Source organism: Podarcis liolepis, assembly GCF_965112155.1.
Source record: "Podarcis liolepis genome assembly, chromosome: 2".
NCBI lineage: Eukaryota > Metazoa > Chordata > Lepidosauria > Squamata > Lacertidae > Podarcis > Podarcis liolepis.
This window is the reverse complement of record NC_139555.1, coordinates 15,361,724-15,380,396: the sequence shown is the minus strand read 5'-3', so window position 1 is coordinate 15,380,396 and position 18,673 is coordinate 15,361,724. Positions and strand designations below refer to the sequence as shown.

Here is an 18,673-nt window from a genome sequence, read left to right as displayed (position 1 = left end):
TGCACATTATGCACACCATATTTTTCGCTCCATAAGACGCACCTTTCCTCCTAAAAAGTAAGAGGAAAGTCTGTGCGTCTTATGGAGCGAATGTGTGGTCCCTGGAGCCGAATTGCCCAGGGGCGAAAAGCAGATTGTGCATTTTTGTTTTTGTTTTAGAAAGAGGGAAGGGGGTGTTGAAATGAAGCCGCTGAGCAGCTGATCGGCAAGCGATCAGGAGGGAGACAAGGGACGCTAACGATAAAGGAGGCTGCCTGGGAGGGGGGAGGTAAAAGCACATGGATCCTCAGGATTTTTGCATTGGGTCACCCCAAATTCACCATCAGATCACATATCATGTCTGTGGCCACAGCATGAACCACAAAAATCCATACATCCACTGTTTCATTCAGAATATTTTTTTTCTTGTTTTCCTCTAAAAACCAGGTCTGTCTTATGGTCAGGTGCGTCTTATGGAGCGAAAAATACGGTAAATTGCTTTATGCAAGGGGAAGCCAGAGCACCTTCACCTGAGACTTGGGGGAGCAGTTACTACTAAACCAGGAAGTCACCCTGTCATTCCTTATCCCTTCCTGCCAAACAAATATGTTTGCCCCATATTTCCACTCCATTTATGGTATTTGACTAATAACTGTTGGCAGTAGACAGATGTGAAGCATAAGAAGGAGGAATAAAAAGCTAAATCTTTTACTCATGTTAAAGTGTCATCTTGGATTTCTGCTTGAGGGTTTCCAGTGGCAGTAACAAGCTTATCCAGCCTTAAGCCTGTGGAGTGTGCTTAACAGAAATTAAGAATTCCCCTCCCCACCCTTCCATTAGTCTGGTAGCATAAATTTTGCTTCTTTTAAGCTTCTTTTATGGCAGAAGTGTGGGTTACCTGCTCATCCAATTTTCTGCGATTAGAAACCTCACCACATTGCTAGCCCCCGTGAACGGAGCATGTTGTGAGAGAGGATTGCCCCCCTTTATCCCTTAACAATATTATGGTGCCTCATCCACCCTTAAGCATCAACCCAATGAAATTAGGGGTCAGTTTCAATGGGAGATCGCCATCTGGGCCTCAGTTTTTGCATTCTAATCGGCTTTCCCCAAATGCCCTATAATTCTGTTTTCCTATACTTTTAACATGCAGTTGGAGACTGCACGATGCTGCTTAGGCTCAACAACAAGGCATTACTTTTACAAGGCCAGGAGAGACTTGCGCATGGATGCGCACTACACATTCCACATGATTTCTGTTTCTAATTTTGCTGCTGTGAAGTTAGGACGCTACGGAAGCACACCTTGCTAGACAGCGATGTGAGCAGGATTTCTAAAAGAGCATGCAGTGCCCTGTGAATCTCCTCCTTGATCCTCAGAATGACTAGAGGGGGATAGCTCATTGGTTAGAGTGTTGTGTTGACAATGCCAAGGTTGCAGGTTCGATCCCCATAAGGGACAACTGCACATTCCGGCGTTCGGGGGGGGGGCGGGTTGGACTAGGTATCCTCAGTGTCCCTTCCAACTCTGTATTTGTATGAGAAGTAGAACAAATTACCGTATTTACTCAAATCTAATGCTCACCTCTTTTTTGTCTAATTACGTTGCAGAAATTAAGATGCGCATTAGATTTGATGGCATATTTACATTCACCAGCAAATACTTGGGGGGGGGGGATTTCAAGGTTTTGAAAATCGAGTTGCGCATCAGATTCAATGGTGTGTTAGACTTGAGTAAATACAGAGGTACCTTGGGTTAAGTACTTAATTAGTTCCGGAGAGGTCTATTCTTAACCTGAAACTGTTCTTAACCTGAAGCACCACTTTAGCTAATGGGACCTCCTGCTGCCGCCGTGCCACCATTGCACAATTTCTGTTCTCATCCTGAAGCAAAGTTCTTAACCTGAAGCACTATTTCTGGGTTAGCGGAGCCTGTAACCTGAAGCATATGTAACCTGAAGCGTATGTAACCCGAGGTACCACTGTACAGTATGCACCCTCCTGATGATGGCTGGGGAAAGGGAATCCTGTAAGGTGCCACAAAAGAAAAGGGGCAATTGCAGGGAGTGAAAGACAAGACAAGATGGGGATTTAACTAAGATACTATTTCTATCCTTCGCTTCCATCAGGAAATGTGGGAGAATATACACGTGCCCTCCCCCTTTTATTACCGCAATAACCCTGTGAAGAAGGTTAGATTGAATGTGGTTATCCGGTGTGCTCTTCATTGCTGAGAGGATTGGGCCCTTTCGGGTTGAGGGGCTGTTCCTAGTCTGATCCTGTAATCGCTACATATTGGTTCCATATTTGCTTTATTTGCATATACAGCTAAGTATCTCTCTCTCCCCTCCTCCCCCAAAGCTGTATTGCGCATTAAGCAAGTAAGCCCAACCTTAGATTTGTAGATAGAGGTCACTTCCACACCATATATTTAAGGTACTCTTATGCCTCTTCAGTTCCACAATGGAACTGTAGTCACAAAGAAGAGTTCAGCTGAGCAACCTCTGGTATATTTTTTCTAGGTGCAAAGCCTGAATGTTGTCCACAGGTGCCATGCAATCACGAACGTTGCAAATTACTTCCAGTATTTGTTAATTCTAGAGGGAGGTCTGTCCCACCCTTCTAATGCCTATATACTGCTCGCTTTTTTATACTTCACAATTTTAAAAAGTTTCCAGAGTCTGCCAAATCCTGAACTCCCAAGCAGAAATTAATTATGCTCTGAAGAAGGGCAGCTATAGCAGCAGTGGCTATTTAGGTAAAAACCTGGGTTGAAGGTGTTTATCTGGCACTGTGTACCCAACAAAAACCCCACAGAAGTGTATCAAAATATCTTACCTTTTTTTACATGAAAGGACATGATACCTTTGACCTTGTGAGATGCTGTTTGACTCCAGTTCCCATCAGCCCCAGCCAGCCTGGCCGATGGTCAGGGAAGATGGCAGTTGCCCTCTGGCGACTTTTGGAGGCTTCTCCGTCCCCACCTAATAAGGCAGGTAGCAATGTTCATCTCCACAAGCAAAAACAAGGTACCGTATTTTTTGCTCTATAAGATTCACTTTTTCCCTCCTAAAAAGTAAGGGGAAATGTGTGTGCGTCTTATGGAGTGAATGCAAGCTGCGCAGCTATCCCAGAAGCCAGAACAGCAAGAGGGATTGCTGCTTTCACTGCGCAGCGATCCCTCTTGCTGTTCTGGCTTCTGAGATTCAGAATATTTTCTGTCTTGTTTTCCTCCTCCAAAAACTAGGTGCGTCTTGTGGTCTGGTGCGTCTTATAGAGCGAAAAATGTGGAGCTTTAAAGACTTACATATATTATGGCAGCCTTGTATTGTAGCGTTCACCTGGTACCCCAGGATGGGGAAGCAGTGACCCTCCAGCTCCCATCAGTTCCAACCAGCACAGTCAGGGGTTGGGGGAACTATGGTCCAACAACATTGGAGGAGTACAGATTCCCAGGGTAATTAGGAGTTCTATGCAGCTACATGAGTGAGCCAGTAAAGGAGGGGTGGAGAGGCTTGCCCATGTCCCTCTATGCCCACCATCAAAACCAAGATGGCTGGGGGGGGAGCAGTCTCCTCTAGACCCAGCATAAAAATCAACAGGTTCCTCATCCCTCTCCTGACAGCCCCCATTGCTCTTATTTACAAGGCTGTATTCTGGTGCTGTGGGTTAAACCACAGAGCCTAGGACTTGCCGATCAGAAGGCCGTCGGTTCGAATCCCCGTGACGGGGTGAGCTCCCGTTGCTCGGTCCCTGCTCCTGCCAATCTAGCAGTTCGAAAGCATGTCAAAGTGCAAGTAGATAAATAGGTACCACTCTGGCAGGAAGGTAAACGGCATTTCCGTGCGCTGCTCTGGTTCGCCAGAAGCGGCTTAGTCATGCTGGCCACATGACCCGGAAGCTGTACACTGGCTCCTTCAGCCAATAAAGCGAGATGAGTGCCACAACCCCAGAGTCAGTCACGACTGGACCTAATGGTCAGGGGTCCCTTTACCTTTATTCGGGCATCATTTGGGTGGGAACAACAACAACATATTTATACATACATACATATATACAGTGGTGCCTCGCAAGATGAAATTAATCGTTCCGCAAGTCTCTTTATCTAGCGGTTTTTTCGTCTTGCAAAGCAACCCTATTAGCGGATTAGCGCTATTAGTGGTTTAGCGGCTATTAAAGGCTTAGCGGCTATTAAAGGCTTAACGGATTAGCAGCTAAAAGGCTATTAGCGGCTTAGCGGATTAGAAAAAGGGGGGAGCACTTGCAAGACGTTTTCGTCTTGCAAAGCAAGCCCATAGGGGAAATCGTCTTGCGAAGCAGCTCAAAAACGGAAAACCCTTTCGTCTAGCGGGTTTTCCGTCTTGCGGGGCACCATTGTACCCAGCTCATCTGGCTGAGTTTCACACTGAGCAGCTCCCAAAAGAATATTAAAAACACAATAAAACATCGAACATTAAAAACTTCCCTAAACAAGGCTGCTTTCAGATGTCTTCTAAAAGTCAAATAGTTGTTTTAGGTATACTGAGCGGAGGCCATTTAGGGCTTTAAATGTCAGCACCAACACTTTGAATTGTGCTCAGAAACGTACTGTGAGCCAATGTAGGTCTTTCAGGACTGGTGTTATATGGTCTCGGCAGCCCAGTGACCTACCAGAGCCAAGATGATTATGCCATTCAAAGGGACTCGGTCTCAGATTGAACGAAATTATTTCAAGTGCTGCAAGGTAAACTCCCCCTTAGAAGGATCAAGAGCTGGGAAAATTTGCTAGTCCATCCGCAACATGGATTCTCACCAGTTTGCCTCGTCGTCATCTGGGGCCAGCTGGGCTTCCAAGGTCTCTGATGAGTCAGATTCACCGATGCGGCAATAAACAAGGCTTCTGAGTGCCATCTGCCTGGTGTCAGAGCTGCTGCCTCCAAGGCTTGGACAAGCCGAGCGGCAAAGATTGCGTAGTTGGCCAAGGTCTTCCAGGTATTGCTGGTTCTCCCACGCACCCATCAAAGAGATTGCAGATGGAGTGATAACTCTTTCCCTGGTAACAAGACCAATCACCAACCGTTGCATCCCCTGAGCAAGGCCACCAGAAGTGCCTGTAAGTGCCTATCTCTCCATCTCAGTTCCACAGACATCGGATGTTACCTTCGTAAGTACATTTCCTGGATTCATGCTAATCTGCTGGCATGTACAATATAATCATAATAATTGATTATTTCTACCCCACCCATCCGGTGTAGAATATTTCTATCTCACCCATCAGATGTCAAGGAAATAAACAACTATCTGATTTTTAGAAGACATCTGAAAGCAGCCTTGTTTAGGGGAATTTTTTAATGTTCGATGTTTTATCGTGTTTTTAATATTCTGTTGGGAGCCGCCCCGAGTGGCTGGGGAAATCCAGCCAGATGGGTGGGGTAGAGATAATCAATTATTATGATTATATTGTACATGTCAGCAGATCAGCATGAATCCAGGAAATGTACTTACGCAGGTAACATCCGATGTCTGTGGAACTGAGATGGAGAGATAGGCACTTACAGGCACTTCTGGTGGCCTTGCTCAGGGGATGCAACGGTTGGTGATTGGTCTTGTTACCAGGGAAAGAGTTATCACTCCATCTGCAATCTCTTTGATGGGTGCCTGGGAGAGCCAGCATTACCTGGAAGACCTTGGCCAACTACGCAATCTTTGCCGCTCGGCTTGCCCAAGGCTTGGAGGAGGCGGCAGCTCTGACATCCGGCAGATGGCACTCAGAAGCCTTGTTTATTGCCGCATTGGAGAACCCAAGGTACCACTATAACCCAAGGTACCACTGTACTAAGCAAAGCAGAGGCCAGAGCAACTACAGTGGTACCTTGGGTTACATACGCTTCAGGTTACATACGTTTCAGGTTACAGACTCCGCTAACCCAGAAATATTACCTCAGGTTAAGAACTTTGCTTCAGGATGAGAACAGAAATCGCACGGCAGCGGTGGGAGGCCCCATTAGCTAAAGCGGTACCTCAGGTTAAGAACAGTTTCAGGTTAAGAACGGACCTTCGGAACGAATTAAGTACGTAACCAGAGGTACCACTGTACCGTATTGGCCCAAATATAAGCCTCACCTTTTTTTTCCAAATTCTGACTCTGAAGTTATAGCGCTGCTTACATTTGCTACCTTACGGCTCTCCCAGCGTAGGTCAATGGCGCACCACCTGCCCACAGCCCCCAAGCCTCCCCTGAGCTTTCGGGGGAAGGGGAGGGGAGTCTGCCGGCAAAGTGGCACCCCCCCCCCGAAGCAGCCTGGTTATTGTCTTTTTTCCTCCCCCCCCCTTCAATTTTAAAGGTGCAGCTTATTTCCAGGTGCGGCTTATATTTGGGCCAATATGGTAAGTGGAAGCCATATGCCACAACTGCAAGGAGCATACTGATTGCCGCATTCCTCAAAATGTTGGGCTTCACCGGGTTCCTCTTTCTGCATGCGCACATGCTTCGGTGCATGACCAGCAGTAGCTTCCGCTTTTTCAGGCTGTTGTCGCTATTCTACACAACTATGCCAAGCGTTCAGACTTGTGCCAGCAAGTTCCTGTTGATTATCCCAGCCCTGAGATAAGATGTAAACCTGGACCGACTGTATCAGGGGTAAGGTAAAGGTAAAGGGACCCTGACCATTAGGTCCAGTCGTGACCGACTCTGGGGTTGCGGCGCTCATCTCGCTTTATTGGCCAAGGGAGCCGGCGTACAGCTTCCAGGTCATGTGGCCAGCATGACTAAGCCGCTTCTGGCGAACCAGAGCAACGCACGGAAACGCCGTTTACCTTCCCGCCGGAGTGGTACCTATTTATCTACTTGCACTTTGACGTGCTTTCGAACTGCTAGGTTGGCAGGAGCAGGGACCAAGCAACGGGAGCTCACCCCGTCGCGGGGATTCGAACCGCTGACCTTCTGATTGGCAAATCCTAGGCTCTGTGGTTTAACCCACAGCGCCACCCGTGTCCCTGTATCAGGGGTAGCCAGATGAATTCAAGGAGGAATCAACTTTTAAAACTTGTCTGAGTTAAGAGTTAAGAGAAAATTTAGGAAAAATGATGTACCGGTGGTATATTACCCTGGTTAAATTGGCAAAAATGTATAAATTAAGTAATGAAGCCTGTTGGAAATGCAAATCAAAAGATGGGGATCTCTACCACATGTGGTGGGAGTGTGAAAAGATGAAAAAGTTTTGGGATTTAATATATAATGAACTGAAGAAACTTCTCAAGTATACATTCCCGAAAAAAACGGAGGCTTTTTTATTAGGGATAATAGGGGAGGAAGTAAAAAAGGAGGGCCATAAATTATTCCAACACGCTACTGCAGCAGCTAGAATACTTGTGGCCCAAAAATGGAAATTACAGGAGACCCCAATGATAATGGAATGGCAGGCCAAATTTTTTGAGTATACAAAATTAGCTAAAATGACCAAAAAGGGAGAAAGTTTGAAGAAGAGTGGGGTAAATTTGTGGCATATATAAGAACTAACTGTAGAAGTTTAAAAACTGTAGCAGGGTTAACATAAATCCTGTGATGTGTATAGAAGGTGAGTAAGAATCTACAAGAGAAGTCATATATTAAGAAAACCGAAGCAGGGAAGGAAGGAAGTCTGGGCGTGAATATACGCAGTGTAAATAAGACGACATAAAATGATGACTCTAAAAGATTGTTTTATTTTTGTTTGTGAAAAACTCAATAAAAAGCATTTTTAAAAAACAACAAAACTTGTCTGAGTAAGAATTTGGAGATTGTAGTTCCTTCCCACCCCCACCCCCCAAAAAAGACATGAGAATTGTTTCCAAGGCTCAACGAAACATTCTGGGCTCAGAGAAGAGAGTTTTCTGGCTCAAACGAATAATATGCATCATATTAACGTAAATGACCCTGCGCAAGGAATCCTTGCTGTGTTTTTTTTCTAGCCCTGGATGCGATAGCAAGGGGATCCCTGGGACCGTCCAAAGAACATTCCAAGGAACAACCCCAAAAGAGAAAAGCATGCGAGACTCGCGTCATTCTGGGAGATGCTTCCGAAACGCCAAACACCCGACTCTTGCGCAATCTCCCTACAGCTGCTGGCCAGCTGTCCCCAGACACCCGGCTCTTGTGTTTGTTCTTAACGAAGAAATGTTTGGCTGCTGGCGACGAGTTCATTCCTTGCTAAAAATTAAGACCAGCTGCTGTGCGCCCAAGCTGAGCAGGAGGAGGACAGGCCTTGTGGCGTTGTCAAAAGGGATTGCCAGGCCTTGTGCAGTACAGGCCAAACGCAGCCGCCGCAGAGGCATTAATAGGCGCAGGCTGTGTCTTCTGGCTGCTTCCCCTTTGCCAAGCCATAGCTGTCAAGTGTCCCTTATTTGAAGGGACAGTCCCTTATTCCAGCGCCATGTCCCGCTGCTGTCCCTTATTGATGGATGTCCCTTAAATGATGTCCCTTAAATTTCAAAGGAAGCAGCTCCTCTCCCTCCCTCCCTGCCGGCCAGGGAGGCTCCAACTGTGTTGCTTGGCTGTGTTGCTCACCCAATAAGAAGTCTAAGAACAACTGAGGGGTGGAGCTTGCATGCCCTGTGTGTGGCTAGTTAATGCAAGCTGAGGGGTTTTTTGAATGCTGGACACCATTTTGTTGCACGTGCTGCTGCAAACTTTGCAGTGCAAAGCCAGACCGGGGAGCCATTTTAAGTTGAGGCTGCATAGGCCTCGTGGTGCATGTGATTCAGATTCTATTCAGTTGAACCTCTGGTTACAAAGTTGGACAGTGTTCTCGAAGCTACCAGCATGAGTTTGACCAGACTGCAGGAGGACAGGAAGACTGGAATGCCTGGAACAGGTGAGGCTGCAGGTCCCTTATTTTGGCTGCTGGTCCCTTATTTTCAAATCTGTAAGTTGACAGCTATGTGCCAAGCCCACCCCCAAAAATACAACCGCAAGAAATAAAAGGTTTTAGCAGGGTTAGGGAACCTCCAGTCTCCTCTGCCCTGCAACCCAATTTCTTGTTGATCACTTGTGATCTTCCCTGGTTTCACTGCTTTGCCAGTCTGAGGGAAAGAGTTGAGGAGAAAGAAGTAACAAAGGGACTTGGGTGCTGGGTTCTTGCCGAACGGCCAATTTATGAACAAAACTTTCACTTTCCAGAAGAGTTGCGCTGGTCTGAAAAAGAATTAAAATCTCACCACATCTTTTTGGGGGCTGACTTCTGAGCACTGAGCATCCCCAGCCTGGACCACAGCTCCTTGCAATCATGTTCAGCAACAGCTTGAAGGAATCCAAAGTAAGGGGGAAACCAGCTTTGTGGTGAGACAGTAACAAAAGAAAGCGTTGGTTTTGAGCAGGCTTCCTCAACCTGGGCCCTCCAGATGTTTTTGGCCTACAACTCCCATGATCCCTAGCTAGCAGGACCAGTGATCAGGGATGATGGGAATTGTAGTCTCAAAACATCTGGAGGGCCAAAGGTTGAGGAAGCCTGGTTTTGAGTTTCCGTTTTCAAGTGAGTATTCGAACAGGCAACCAGTATAACCACTAAAGGGAACTAGAAAAGGGGTCTATGCTTCTTCACTAGCAGTCTGTGCAGCAAGATTAAGACACCTTCTCAAATGGAGAACATCATGTGGGGGATTTGGAACTCGCCCTGAAGAGGATGAACAGCATATTTAGCTTATTTCGAATGACAAGCACTACAGTGGCCAATCGTGGGAAAATGCATACAGTGGTACCTTGGGTTACATACACTTCAGGTTACCGTATTTTTTGCTCTATTAGACTCACTTTTTCCCTCCTAAAAAGTAAGGGGAAATGTGTGTGCGTCTTATGGAGCGCACGCAGGCTGCACAGCTATCCCAGAAGCCAGAACTGCAAGAGGGATTGCTGCTTTCACTGCATAGTGATCCCTCCTGCTGTTCTGGCTTCTGAGATTCAGAATATTTTTTTTCTTGTTTTCCTCCTCCAAAAACTAGGTGCGTCTTGTGGTCTGGTGCGTCTTATAGAGCGAAAAATACGGTACATATGCTTCAGGTTACAGACTCTGCTAACCCAGAAATAGTGCTACAGGTTAAGAACTTGGCAGAAATAGTGCTTCAGGTTAAGAAAGCAGGCTGGGAGGTAAGGGTTTAGAAGGTCCTCTCCCTCTTCCTGTGCCAATCTTCCACTTCAGATTGCAACCTCGGGGGCTGCAGAAAAATGGAACCACACAACTATAGGTAACACATTGCGTCATGCTTAGCAAGTGTGTGGTTTGCAGGTGTTGTCCCCCTCCCACCAGTCATTTCTGCCCAGCAAGCACACGGAACAACTGAAAAGTCCTGCATTTTGTGGAGAAGTGTCATTACAAAGCTCTCCGCAAAAGCGTGCCTTTCGTTGTTTTAAATCTGACGCGCCGGTTTTGTTAAAGCCGATCCAGAAAAACTTAATTGTCCTGCAGCAACAATTCAAAAGGAAAAACACCGGGGAATTCCCAGGGGTGCCACAGGCTGCCTTCTCTATAATACAATGGTACCTCAGGTTACATACGCTTCAGGTTACATACGCTTCAGGTTACATACGCTTCAGGTTACAGACTCCGCCAACCCAGAAATATTACCTCGGGTTAAGAACTTTGCTTCAGGATGAGAACAGAAATCGTGCTCCGGCGGCACAGCGGCAGCAGGAGGCCCCATTAGCTAAAGTGGTGCTTCAGGTTAAGAACAGTTTCAGGTTAAGAACAGACCTCCAGAACAAATTATGTACTTTTTTAAAAAACTTTTTTTTTTGCTTTAAACAGGTACATATAAATTTTGTTGTTGTTTAGTTGTTTAGTCGTGTCCGACTCTTCGTGACCCCATGGCACTCCTGTCTTCCACTGCCTCCCGCAGTTTGGTCAAACTCATGTTCGTAGCTTCAAGAACACGGCCCAACCATCTCGTCCTCTGGCGTCCCCTTCTCCTTGTGCCCTCCATCTTTCCCAACATCAGGGTCATTTCCACGGAGTCTTCTCTTCTCATGAGGTGGCCAAAGTATTGGAGCCTCAGCTTCAGGATCTGTCCTTCCAGTGAGCACTCAGGGCTGATTTCCTTCAGAATGGATAGGTTTGATCTTCTTGCAGTCCATGGGACTCTCAAGAGTCTCCTCCAGCACCATAATTCAAAAGCATCAATTCTTCGGCGATCAGCCTTCTTTATGGTCCAGCTTTCACTTCCATACATCACTACTGGGAAAACCATAGCTTTTACTATACGGACCTTTGTTGGCAAGGTGATGTCTCTGCTTTTTAAGATGCTGTCTAGGTTTGTCACTACTTTTCTCCCAAGAAGCAGGCGTCTTTTAATTTCGTGGCTGCTGTCACCATCTGCAGTGATCATGGAGCCCAAGAAAGTAAAATCTCTCACTGCCTCCATTTCTTCCCCTTCTATTTGCCAGGAGGTGATGGGCCCAGTGGCCATGATCTTCGTTTTTTTGATGTTGAGCTTCAGACCATATTTTGCGCTCTCCTCTTTCACCCTCATTAAAAGGTTCTTTAATTCCTCCTCACTTTCTGCCATCAAGGTTGTGTCATCTGCATATCTGAGGTTGTTGATATTTCTTCCGGCAATCTTAATTCCGGCTATGGATTCATCCAGCCCAGCCTTTCGCATATAAATATAGACAACCAAAATTACAAAGGAAAATTCCTTAATAGTAATGCAAAAAAAAAAAAAACCCTACAAAAAACTACAAAAAAAATTGAAGTACATGACGCAGAACATAAGCAACTATGGGAAAGATAAAAGAAAAGAAAAAAGAAAAATAGGGGGGGAAAGAAAAAGGAAGATGAGCCAAAGCAAGAAAGTTCATCTATTGTACACTTCCATCAAGCTCACAACAGATCATTATTATTATCAATTCTCTCTATCTGCATTCCAAAGGGATCCCTCATCTTGGTATCAGGGAACATAGAGAAGTGTTCCCAGAACAAATTAAGTACTTAACCCGAGGTACCACCGTACTTTCCTAGCTGTGCTGCAAGCCACAGAAGACAGAAATCTCAGGCTGCAGACAGCAGATATCACCTGAATTACAGTAGTAGAACCGTGGCAAAGTTTGGGGCAATAGACGCTGGGGAGGGGGGAATAACCTGAAAGATTCTATGATAGAAGTCTATAAAAGCATTAACAGTGGACAGTGAGAATATATCCTCTCCCAAGATACAGTGGTGCCTCACAAGACGAAAAGAATCCGTTCTGTGATTCTCTTCGTCTAGCGGTTTTTTCGTCTTGCGAAGCAAGCCCATTGACGGATTAGCGCTATTAGTGGCTTATCTGCTGATCAGATCAGCTGATAAGCGGCTTAGCGGCTTAGAAAAAGGGGGGGAGGGGAAAAACCCCGCAGGAACTCGCAAGACATTTTCAACTTGCGAAGCAAGCCCATAGGAGATTCGTTTTGCGAAGCACCTCCAAAACGGAAAACTCTTTCATCTAGCGAGTTTTCCGTCTTGCGAGGCATTCGTCTTGCGGGGCACCACTGTACTAGAATTAGAGGGCACCCAAGAGTGATTAGCAGTAGGTTCATAGCAAACAAAAGGAAGCTTTCCTTCATGTGTAACACAATTAGCCAATGAACTCATTGCAAAGGGATAAAGTGATGGCTGTGAACATTGGTAAATGATCCGCATTTCTAATGTGTGATTTGTAACTAATACAACCAGGCCATCTCAATTTCCGCTAGGGAATACTTACGCACTTATGGGCTTCCCTAACTATTTATGAACATTTCCCATAAAAATGAGACGTTTGGTCAGCAGAGGGCACTACGTTACCATATAATCGCACGCGAAAGCAGCACGAGCGAGAATTTAAAAATACATACATACAGAAATACAGGGTTATATTTACCGGTATACAGTCCCGGGGCATATTTCAACCGCATCTGTCTACAGGAGAGAGTTGGTCTGCGTGCAATATTTATTTATCGGCGTGCAATAAATAAACCAAGTCCTTTTTCTCTTCCTTTGCTTTCTTTCTTTCAAGCAACGTCCAACCCTTCCCATATGCACACACGCCGCCCTCCGGTCCCCAGGAACAAAATATGCAGACGACCAAGGGGGAAGTGAGCTGTCTTATAATTTGCAAATCAATAAATTCTAATGAGGATTGTCTCGTCGCCTTGCCACAAACGAAGATTGGGGCAGGGTTTGCAAGAGAGCAAAAGCACAATCCTCGTTTGTTCGGAAAACAATTCCTTTGCAGGCATTTGTATGCAAAAGCAAAAAAAGAGAGAGAGCTTTTTGTTTGTTGTCACAAGGATCGCATTCATGGCTGCAGAAACGGGGGCCAAAATCCGGTTTCCCAGCCTAAGGCTAAGGCAAGACCCGCAGCGGAAGCCCCGCTACCTGGACCGCATAAAAAGAGCATTGTCTCGTCGTCACACCGGAGACAATTGAAACAATCCGGATCTCTCGGGAAAGGACTCTCCGGCCCCACCCCTGGCGGGCTGTGCAAGAACACTGAGGTCTAGCGCCTTGGAAGTTGAAGAGGCAGACGGGGGGCGCCCTCTGCAAGAGCACTGAGGTCTAGCGCCTTGGAAGTTGAAGAGGCAGACGGGGGGCGCCCTCTGCAAGAACACTGAGGTCTAGCGCCTTGGAAGTTCAAGAGGCAGACGGGGGGGGGGGGAGGGCGCCCTCTGGTCCCCAATCCAGGCTCCTTTACGAAGGATAAGGGGGATTTTTATTTTCCTGGAAGCGGGGCGGAGTTTCTTCTGAGGTGGTCGTGACTCACAGGAGAAGGTTGGGAAGGGGGGGGACCTCTGGAAAGCGTCAAAAGGGTTCCTTGCAGCCTTTCTCAGCCTATGGGTCCCAGATGTTGTTGAACTACAACTCCCATCACCCCTAGCTAGCAAGGCCGGAGCTCGGGGATGATGGGAGTTGTAGTCCAACAACATCTGGGGACCCGCAGGTTGAGAACCGCTGCATGGGCTTGGAGAGCGGCCAGAGAGCCCCCCATTTAGAACTGGAAGGGACTCTTGAGGATCATCTAGTCCACCCCACCCCAAGGCAGGAATATGCAGCTGGCCCATACGGGGATCGCACCTGCAACCTCGGCAATATCAACACCCCGCTCTAACCAACGGGGCTATTCCCCTCCTCCTGAACCTCTGTGGCCGCGCAATGGGTCCCTGGCGCAATGGCTGTTCACCAGAAGGTTGCTGGTTCGAGCCCAGCCCGGCAGGATTCTTGCATTGCAGGGGGTTGGTCTAGATGACCACTTGGGGTCCCTTCCCATTCTACTCCGGAAAGAAGGCGGGGACGTTCCCGGCTATGGGCTCGAGGGGGCGGGGCCTAACTGGAAAGGGCGTGGCTCCGCCGGCCCTAAAGAGGCGGGGAGAGACACCGCAGGCGAGAGAAGCTGAGGGGAGGGCGTGGCTTGGCCGGGGAGGGCGTGGTCTCCGCGACGCCCCGCCCCCGGCGCTCCTCCAAGCGCCCATATAGCTCCGTGCAGCGCCGCCGCCCCCTTTTCCTTTCCGCCCCCCTGGCAATGACCCTGCGGAGACTCCGGAGGCTCCGGCCGGGGCAGCCCGACCCAGAGGCAGCGGCGCCGGCGTCGAGTGTGGCGGGCGCCGGTGTTCTCGGCGGCCGAGCGTCGGAGCTGGAGCTGGAAAGGGCGCTGGCGGCCTCGGGGGGCACCTTGCCCCGAGCCCGGAGGGTGAGTGAGAGCCCCCCTCTTCACGGACGGAAGCGCGGGGCTGGATCAGAGACCCGTGTCTCGCGAACACGCGCCGCGTTCTCACGTTACGCGTTCCCCGCCGCCCTAAGCCAACAGACCCCAGTCCTAGGGCGGGTCCCATTCCGGACCCTAATAATACGCCTCTGCCGCCTCCCACCCCACCCCCCATCACTTTCCCCCCCGAGGATCGGGGCAGGAATGAATGACACCCGCCCGGGATTTCCCTCTTCAACTCCACGGGAGATGGAAAAACACGCGGGGACGTCGCCCCCCTCCTGCGCCTCTTCCCGGCTGCTTTTCTTGGAGACATTTCCTTCCTTCCAAAGCCTCCCAGCCATGCTTTCCCCTCGCCCTCCCCCCCCCCATCTCGGATGCGCGCCCCCGAGATCAAAGTCCTGCTTAAGTCCTCCCCCGCATCATCGGAGCACCTGCGAGGCGCGCTTCCAGTCCGCGATGGGGGGCGAAGTGGGAATCGGGGTGCTGCTGGGTCGGGGCTCCCTGGTGCGGAAGGAGAGACGAGGTCTCTTGACACGGATTTTCCCCTTGCCGCCTCCTTCTGCTTGGGCGACGCAAGGGACAAAAGGAAGACTGCTGGCGCTGCTTTGCTTGCCCACGTGGCTCACCTGGGAGCCTAGAGTTGGAAAGGGACCCCGAGGGTCATCTATCCCAGCCCGCCTGCAATTGCAGGAATCATCTTCTCCTAAGTTGCCATTTGTGGGGACAGTCGAACTCCCTTCCGGGCTCTGCGCATTGTTGCCCAAAAAGGATAGTTTGTTTGTTTTTCTCTTGTGGACTACTGTACTTATTTAGTTCAGGTGGTTTTTAATGCCTGTCCTATATAAATGGACGGCGTTTCTTGCAAGGTGGTTGTGAGTACAGTGCTACCTCGGGTTGAGTACTTAATTCGTTCTGGAGGTCCGTTCTTAACCTGAAAGTGTTCTTAACCTGAAGCACCACTTTAGCTAATGGGGCCTCCTGCTGCTGCCGCGCCACTGGAGCACGATTTCTGTTCTCAGGTGGTCTAAAAGATGTTTTTCATGTTGAACTTGAGCATGGATATCCATGCAAGCGCACATGCGCCAGAATATCAATGGAAACATCCCCCGGGTATCCCACAAAGTGAGAAAATAGTAATACAGTGGTACCTCGGGTTGAGTACTTAATTCGTTCCGGAGGTCCATTCTTAACCTGAAACTGTTCTTAACCTGAAGCACCACTTTAGCTAATGGGGCCTCCCGCTGCTGCTGCGCTGCCGGAGCATGATTTCTGTTCTTATCCTGAAGCAAAGTTCTTAACCTGAAGCACTATTTCTGCGTTAGCGGAGTCTGTAACCTGAAGCATATGTAACCCGAGGTACCACTGTACAAGTAAAATGCAAACACAACTTGTGGCTTTTGGTGCTATGCAGACGGAATTAGTGGCTGCTATCTGAAGCTGGTGATGCAGCCATTGGACCTCCCAAAATCTTTTTACCAGGAGAGAGAGAAAGAAGAGACTCTCCTTTTACAGGGGTACTTTTGATGGAACGCGGGTGGCGCTGTGGGTTAAACCACAGAGCCTAGGACTTGCCGATCAGAAGGTCGGTGGTTCAAATCCCCGCGACGGGATGAGCTCCCATTGCTCGGTCCCTGCTCCTGCCAACCTAGCCGCTCAAAAGCAGGCCAGTGCAAGTAGATAAATAGGTACCGCTCCGGCGGGAAGGTAAACGGTGTTTCCATGCGCAGCTCTGGTTCGCCAGAAGCGGCTTAGTCATGCTGGCCACATGACCCGGAAGCTGTACACTGGCTCCCTTGGCCAGTAAAGCGAGATGAGCACCGCAACCCCAGAGTTGGTCACAACTGGACCTAATGGTCAGGGGTCCCTTTACCTTTACTTTTGATATGTTTGCATGTGACCTATGACCCGCTGGGTTCTTCAGATATTTATTTGACTCCACCTTCCATCATCCTTGGCTGGTTGGGGCTGATGGGACTTGTAGTGCAGCTTCATTTGGAGACCACCACATTCACTATCCCTGGTATATGGGGTGTGCTTTTTTTGTTCCAGACAACGCTTCTTTGCATGGGGCATGTGGGGATGCAACTTACAGCCACACCTGGCTGGGATGTCCATTCGCCTTTAAAAATGGCATCTACTTTCTGTCCCACAAATGTTCCCAAGAGACTCCGTGCAAAAATGCACCTCATATTTAATACCTAGAAGGCAATATTATTGAGCTCACTGGTATTTTTATTTGTGTGTTTAACGTGGAACATGGACATCTGGGTTAGACAGTTGTGGTGTTTGGGGACTTCCAAAGCTTGCATGGGATGTTTCCTAATCTGAAGGGAACCTATTGAGAAGTAGCAATAGGGCGAGGAAATGATGCAGTATTAATTCGGCAATTTCTCCCTTTCAAACTTTGTGGTCCTCGTTCCGTTTCCTGCTTCTAGAGGTACATGATTGGGTTCCTTGGAAAGCTACAGCAACTTGAGAGAGGGAGAATTGAAGCAACTATGACTTCTAAGTTGCAGGTGAACTGTGGTCTGTGTAGAGTGTGCAAGGCTTAGCAGTTTTGGGAAATTAAATGTGATCAGAAATCTCTGGCCAAGGAGCCATATAAGCTTGAGGTGCCCACTATCTATTCACAGGCAGATCGAACCCTGCTGATCACCGGTTACTTGATCCCAGCATCTTAGGGTGATTACTGGAACAGTATCTCATTAGGGGGTTATCCATTAGCTAATGAGAAGTGTGATGATTTGTGAGGCGCTCTGAGATCCATGGATGAAGAGTGGCATGCAAATTTAGTAAATAAATAAAAATAATAGCATTTGGTTACGCTCTTTTTCCAACCACAGAGTAAAGACACCCTGATTCTCCTCCTATAGCAAGGACTTCCTTCTCTCTCATCTGTATACGGACTTATCCCTTGTTTTCCTGCATTTCAATGACTGTCATCTGCTTCCGTAGTCTGTGTGGCTACATCTGCTCTAACTTTCTTTTGTACTCCATTTCTACCCCATGTGATACGCCTTAGATCAGTCTTCCCCAATGTGCTGCTCTCCAGATGTGTTTAGACTACAACATGGGTAGGCAAACTAAGGTCCAGGGGGTGGATCCGGTCCAATCAACTTCTAAATCCGGCCCGCGGACGGTCCAGGAATCAGTGTGTTTTTACAAGAGTAGAATGCGTTCTTTTATTTAAAATGCATCTCTGGGTTATTTGTGGGGCATAGGAATTCATGCTTTCCCCCCCAAAAAAATATAGTCCGGCCCCCCACAGGGTCTGAGGGACAGTGGACCGGCCCCCTGCTGAAAACGTTTGCTGACCCCTGGACTACAACTCTCACCAGCCCCTGGCAGCATAGCCTAGGGGCAAGGATTATGGCAGTTGCAATCCAACATCTGGAGATTGGGTTAGAGGGTTGGAAGAGACCCAATTTCGCATCCCCATTCTGCCACACAACTCAATCGGTGATCTTGAGTCGGTCAACATCTGTCTGTCCAACCTAACTCACAAGGTTGTTGTGAAAATAAAACTGGTTAGAAAAAGCTGCAGAGGTCACATACGTTCAAAACATTTACAGTGGTACCTCAGGTTAAGTACTTAAAATCGTTCCGGAGGTCCGTACTTAACCTGAAACTGTTCTTAACCTGAAGCACCACTTTAGCTTATGGGGCCTCCCGCTGCTGCCGCGCCGCTGGAGCACGATTTCTGTACCTGTAACCTGAGGTTTGGATTTGAAGAAGAAGAGTTTGGATTTGATATCCCGCTTTATCACTCCCCTTCAGGAGTCTCAAAGCGGCTAACATTCTCCTTTCCCTTCCTCCCCCACAACAAACACTCTGTGAGGTGAGTGGGGCTGAGAGACTTCAGAGAAGTGTGACTGGCCCAAGGTCACCCAGCAGCTGCATGTGGAGGAGCGGGGAATCGAACCCGGTTCCCCAGATTACGAGACTACCGCTCTTAACCACTACACCACGCTGGCTCTCTGTATACCACTTTTTACGCTCCCCCAAAGAATCCTGTCTACAGTAGCTTA

General features: G+C 48.1%; 1 protein-coding gene across 1 annotated transcript in view; it reads left to right on the top strand.

The window, feature by feature from the left end:
• The first annotated feature begins 14,416 nt into the window (after positions 1-14,416).
• The window catches only part of TAMALIN (trafficking regulator and scaffold protein tamalin), a 39,409-nt gene continuing 35,152 nt past the window's right edge, over positions 14,417-18,673 (top strand). The window contains exon 1 of the mRNA XM_083490395.1: positions 14,417-14,627. Coding sequence (XP_083346521.1) covers positions 14,460-14,627 — 168 coding nt within the window. The 5' untranslated portion in view covers positions 14,417-14,459. The remainder of the gene's footprint in view (positions 14,628-18,673) is intronic.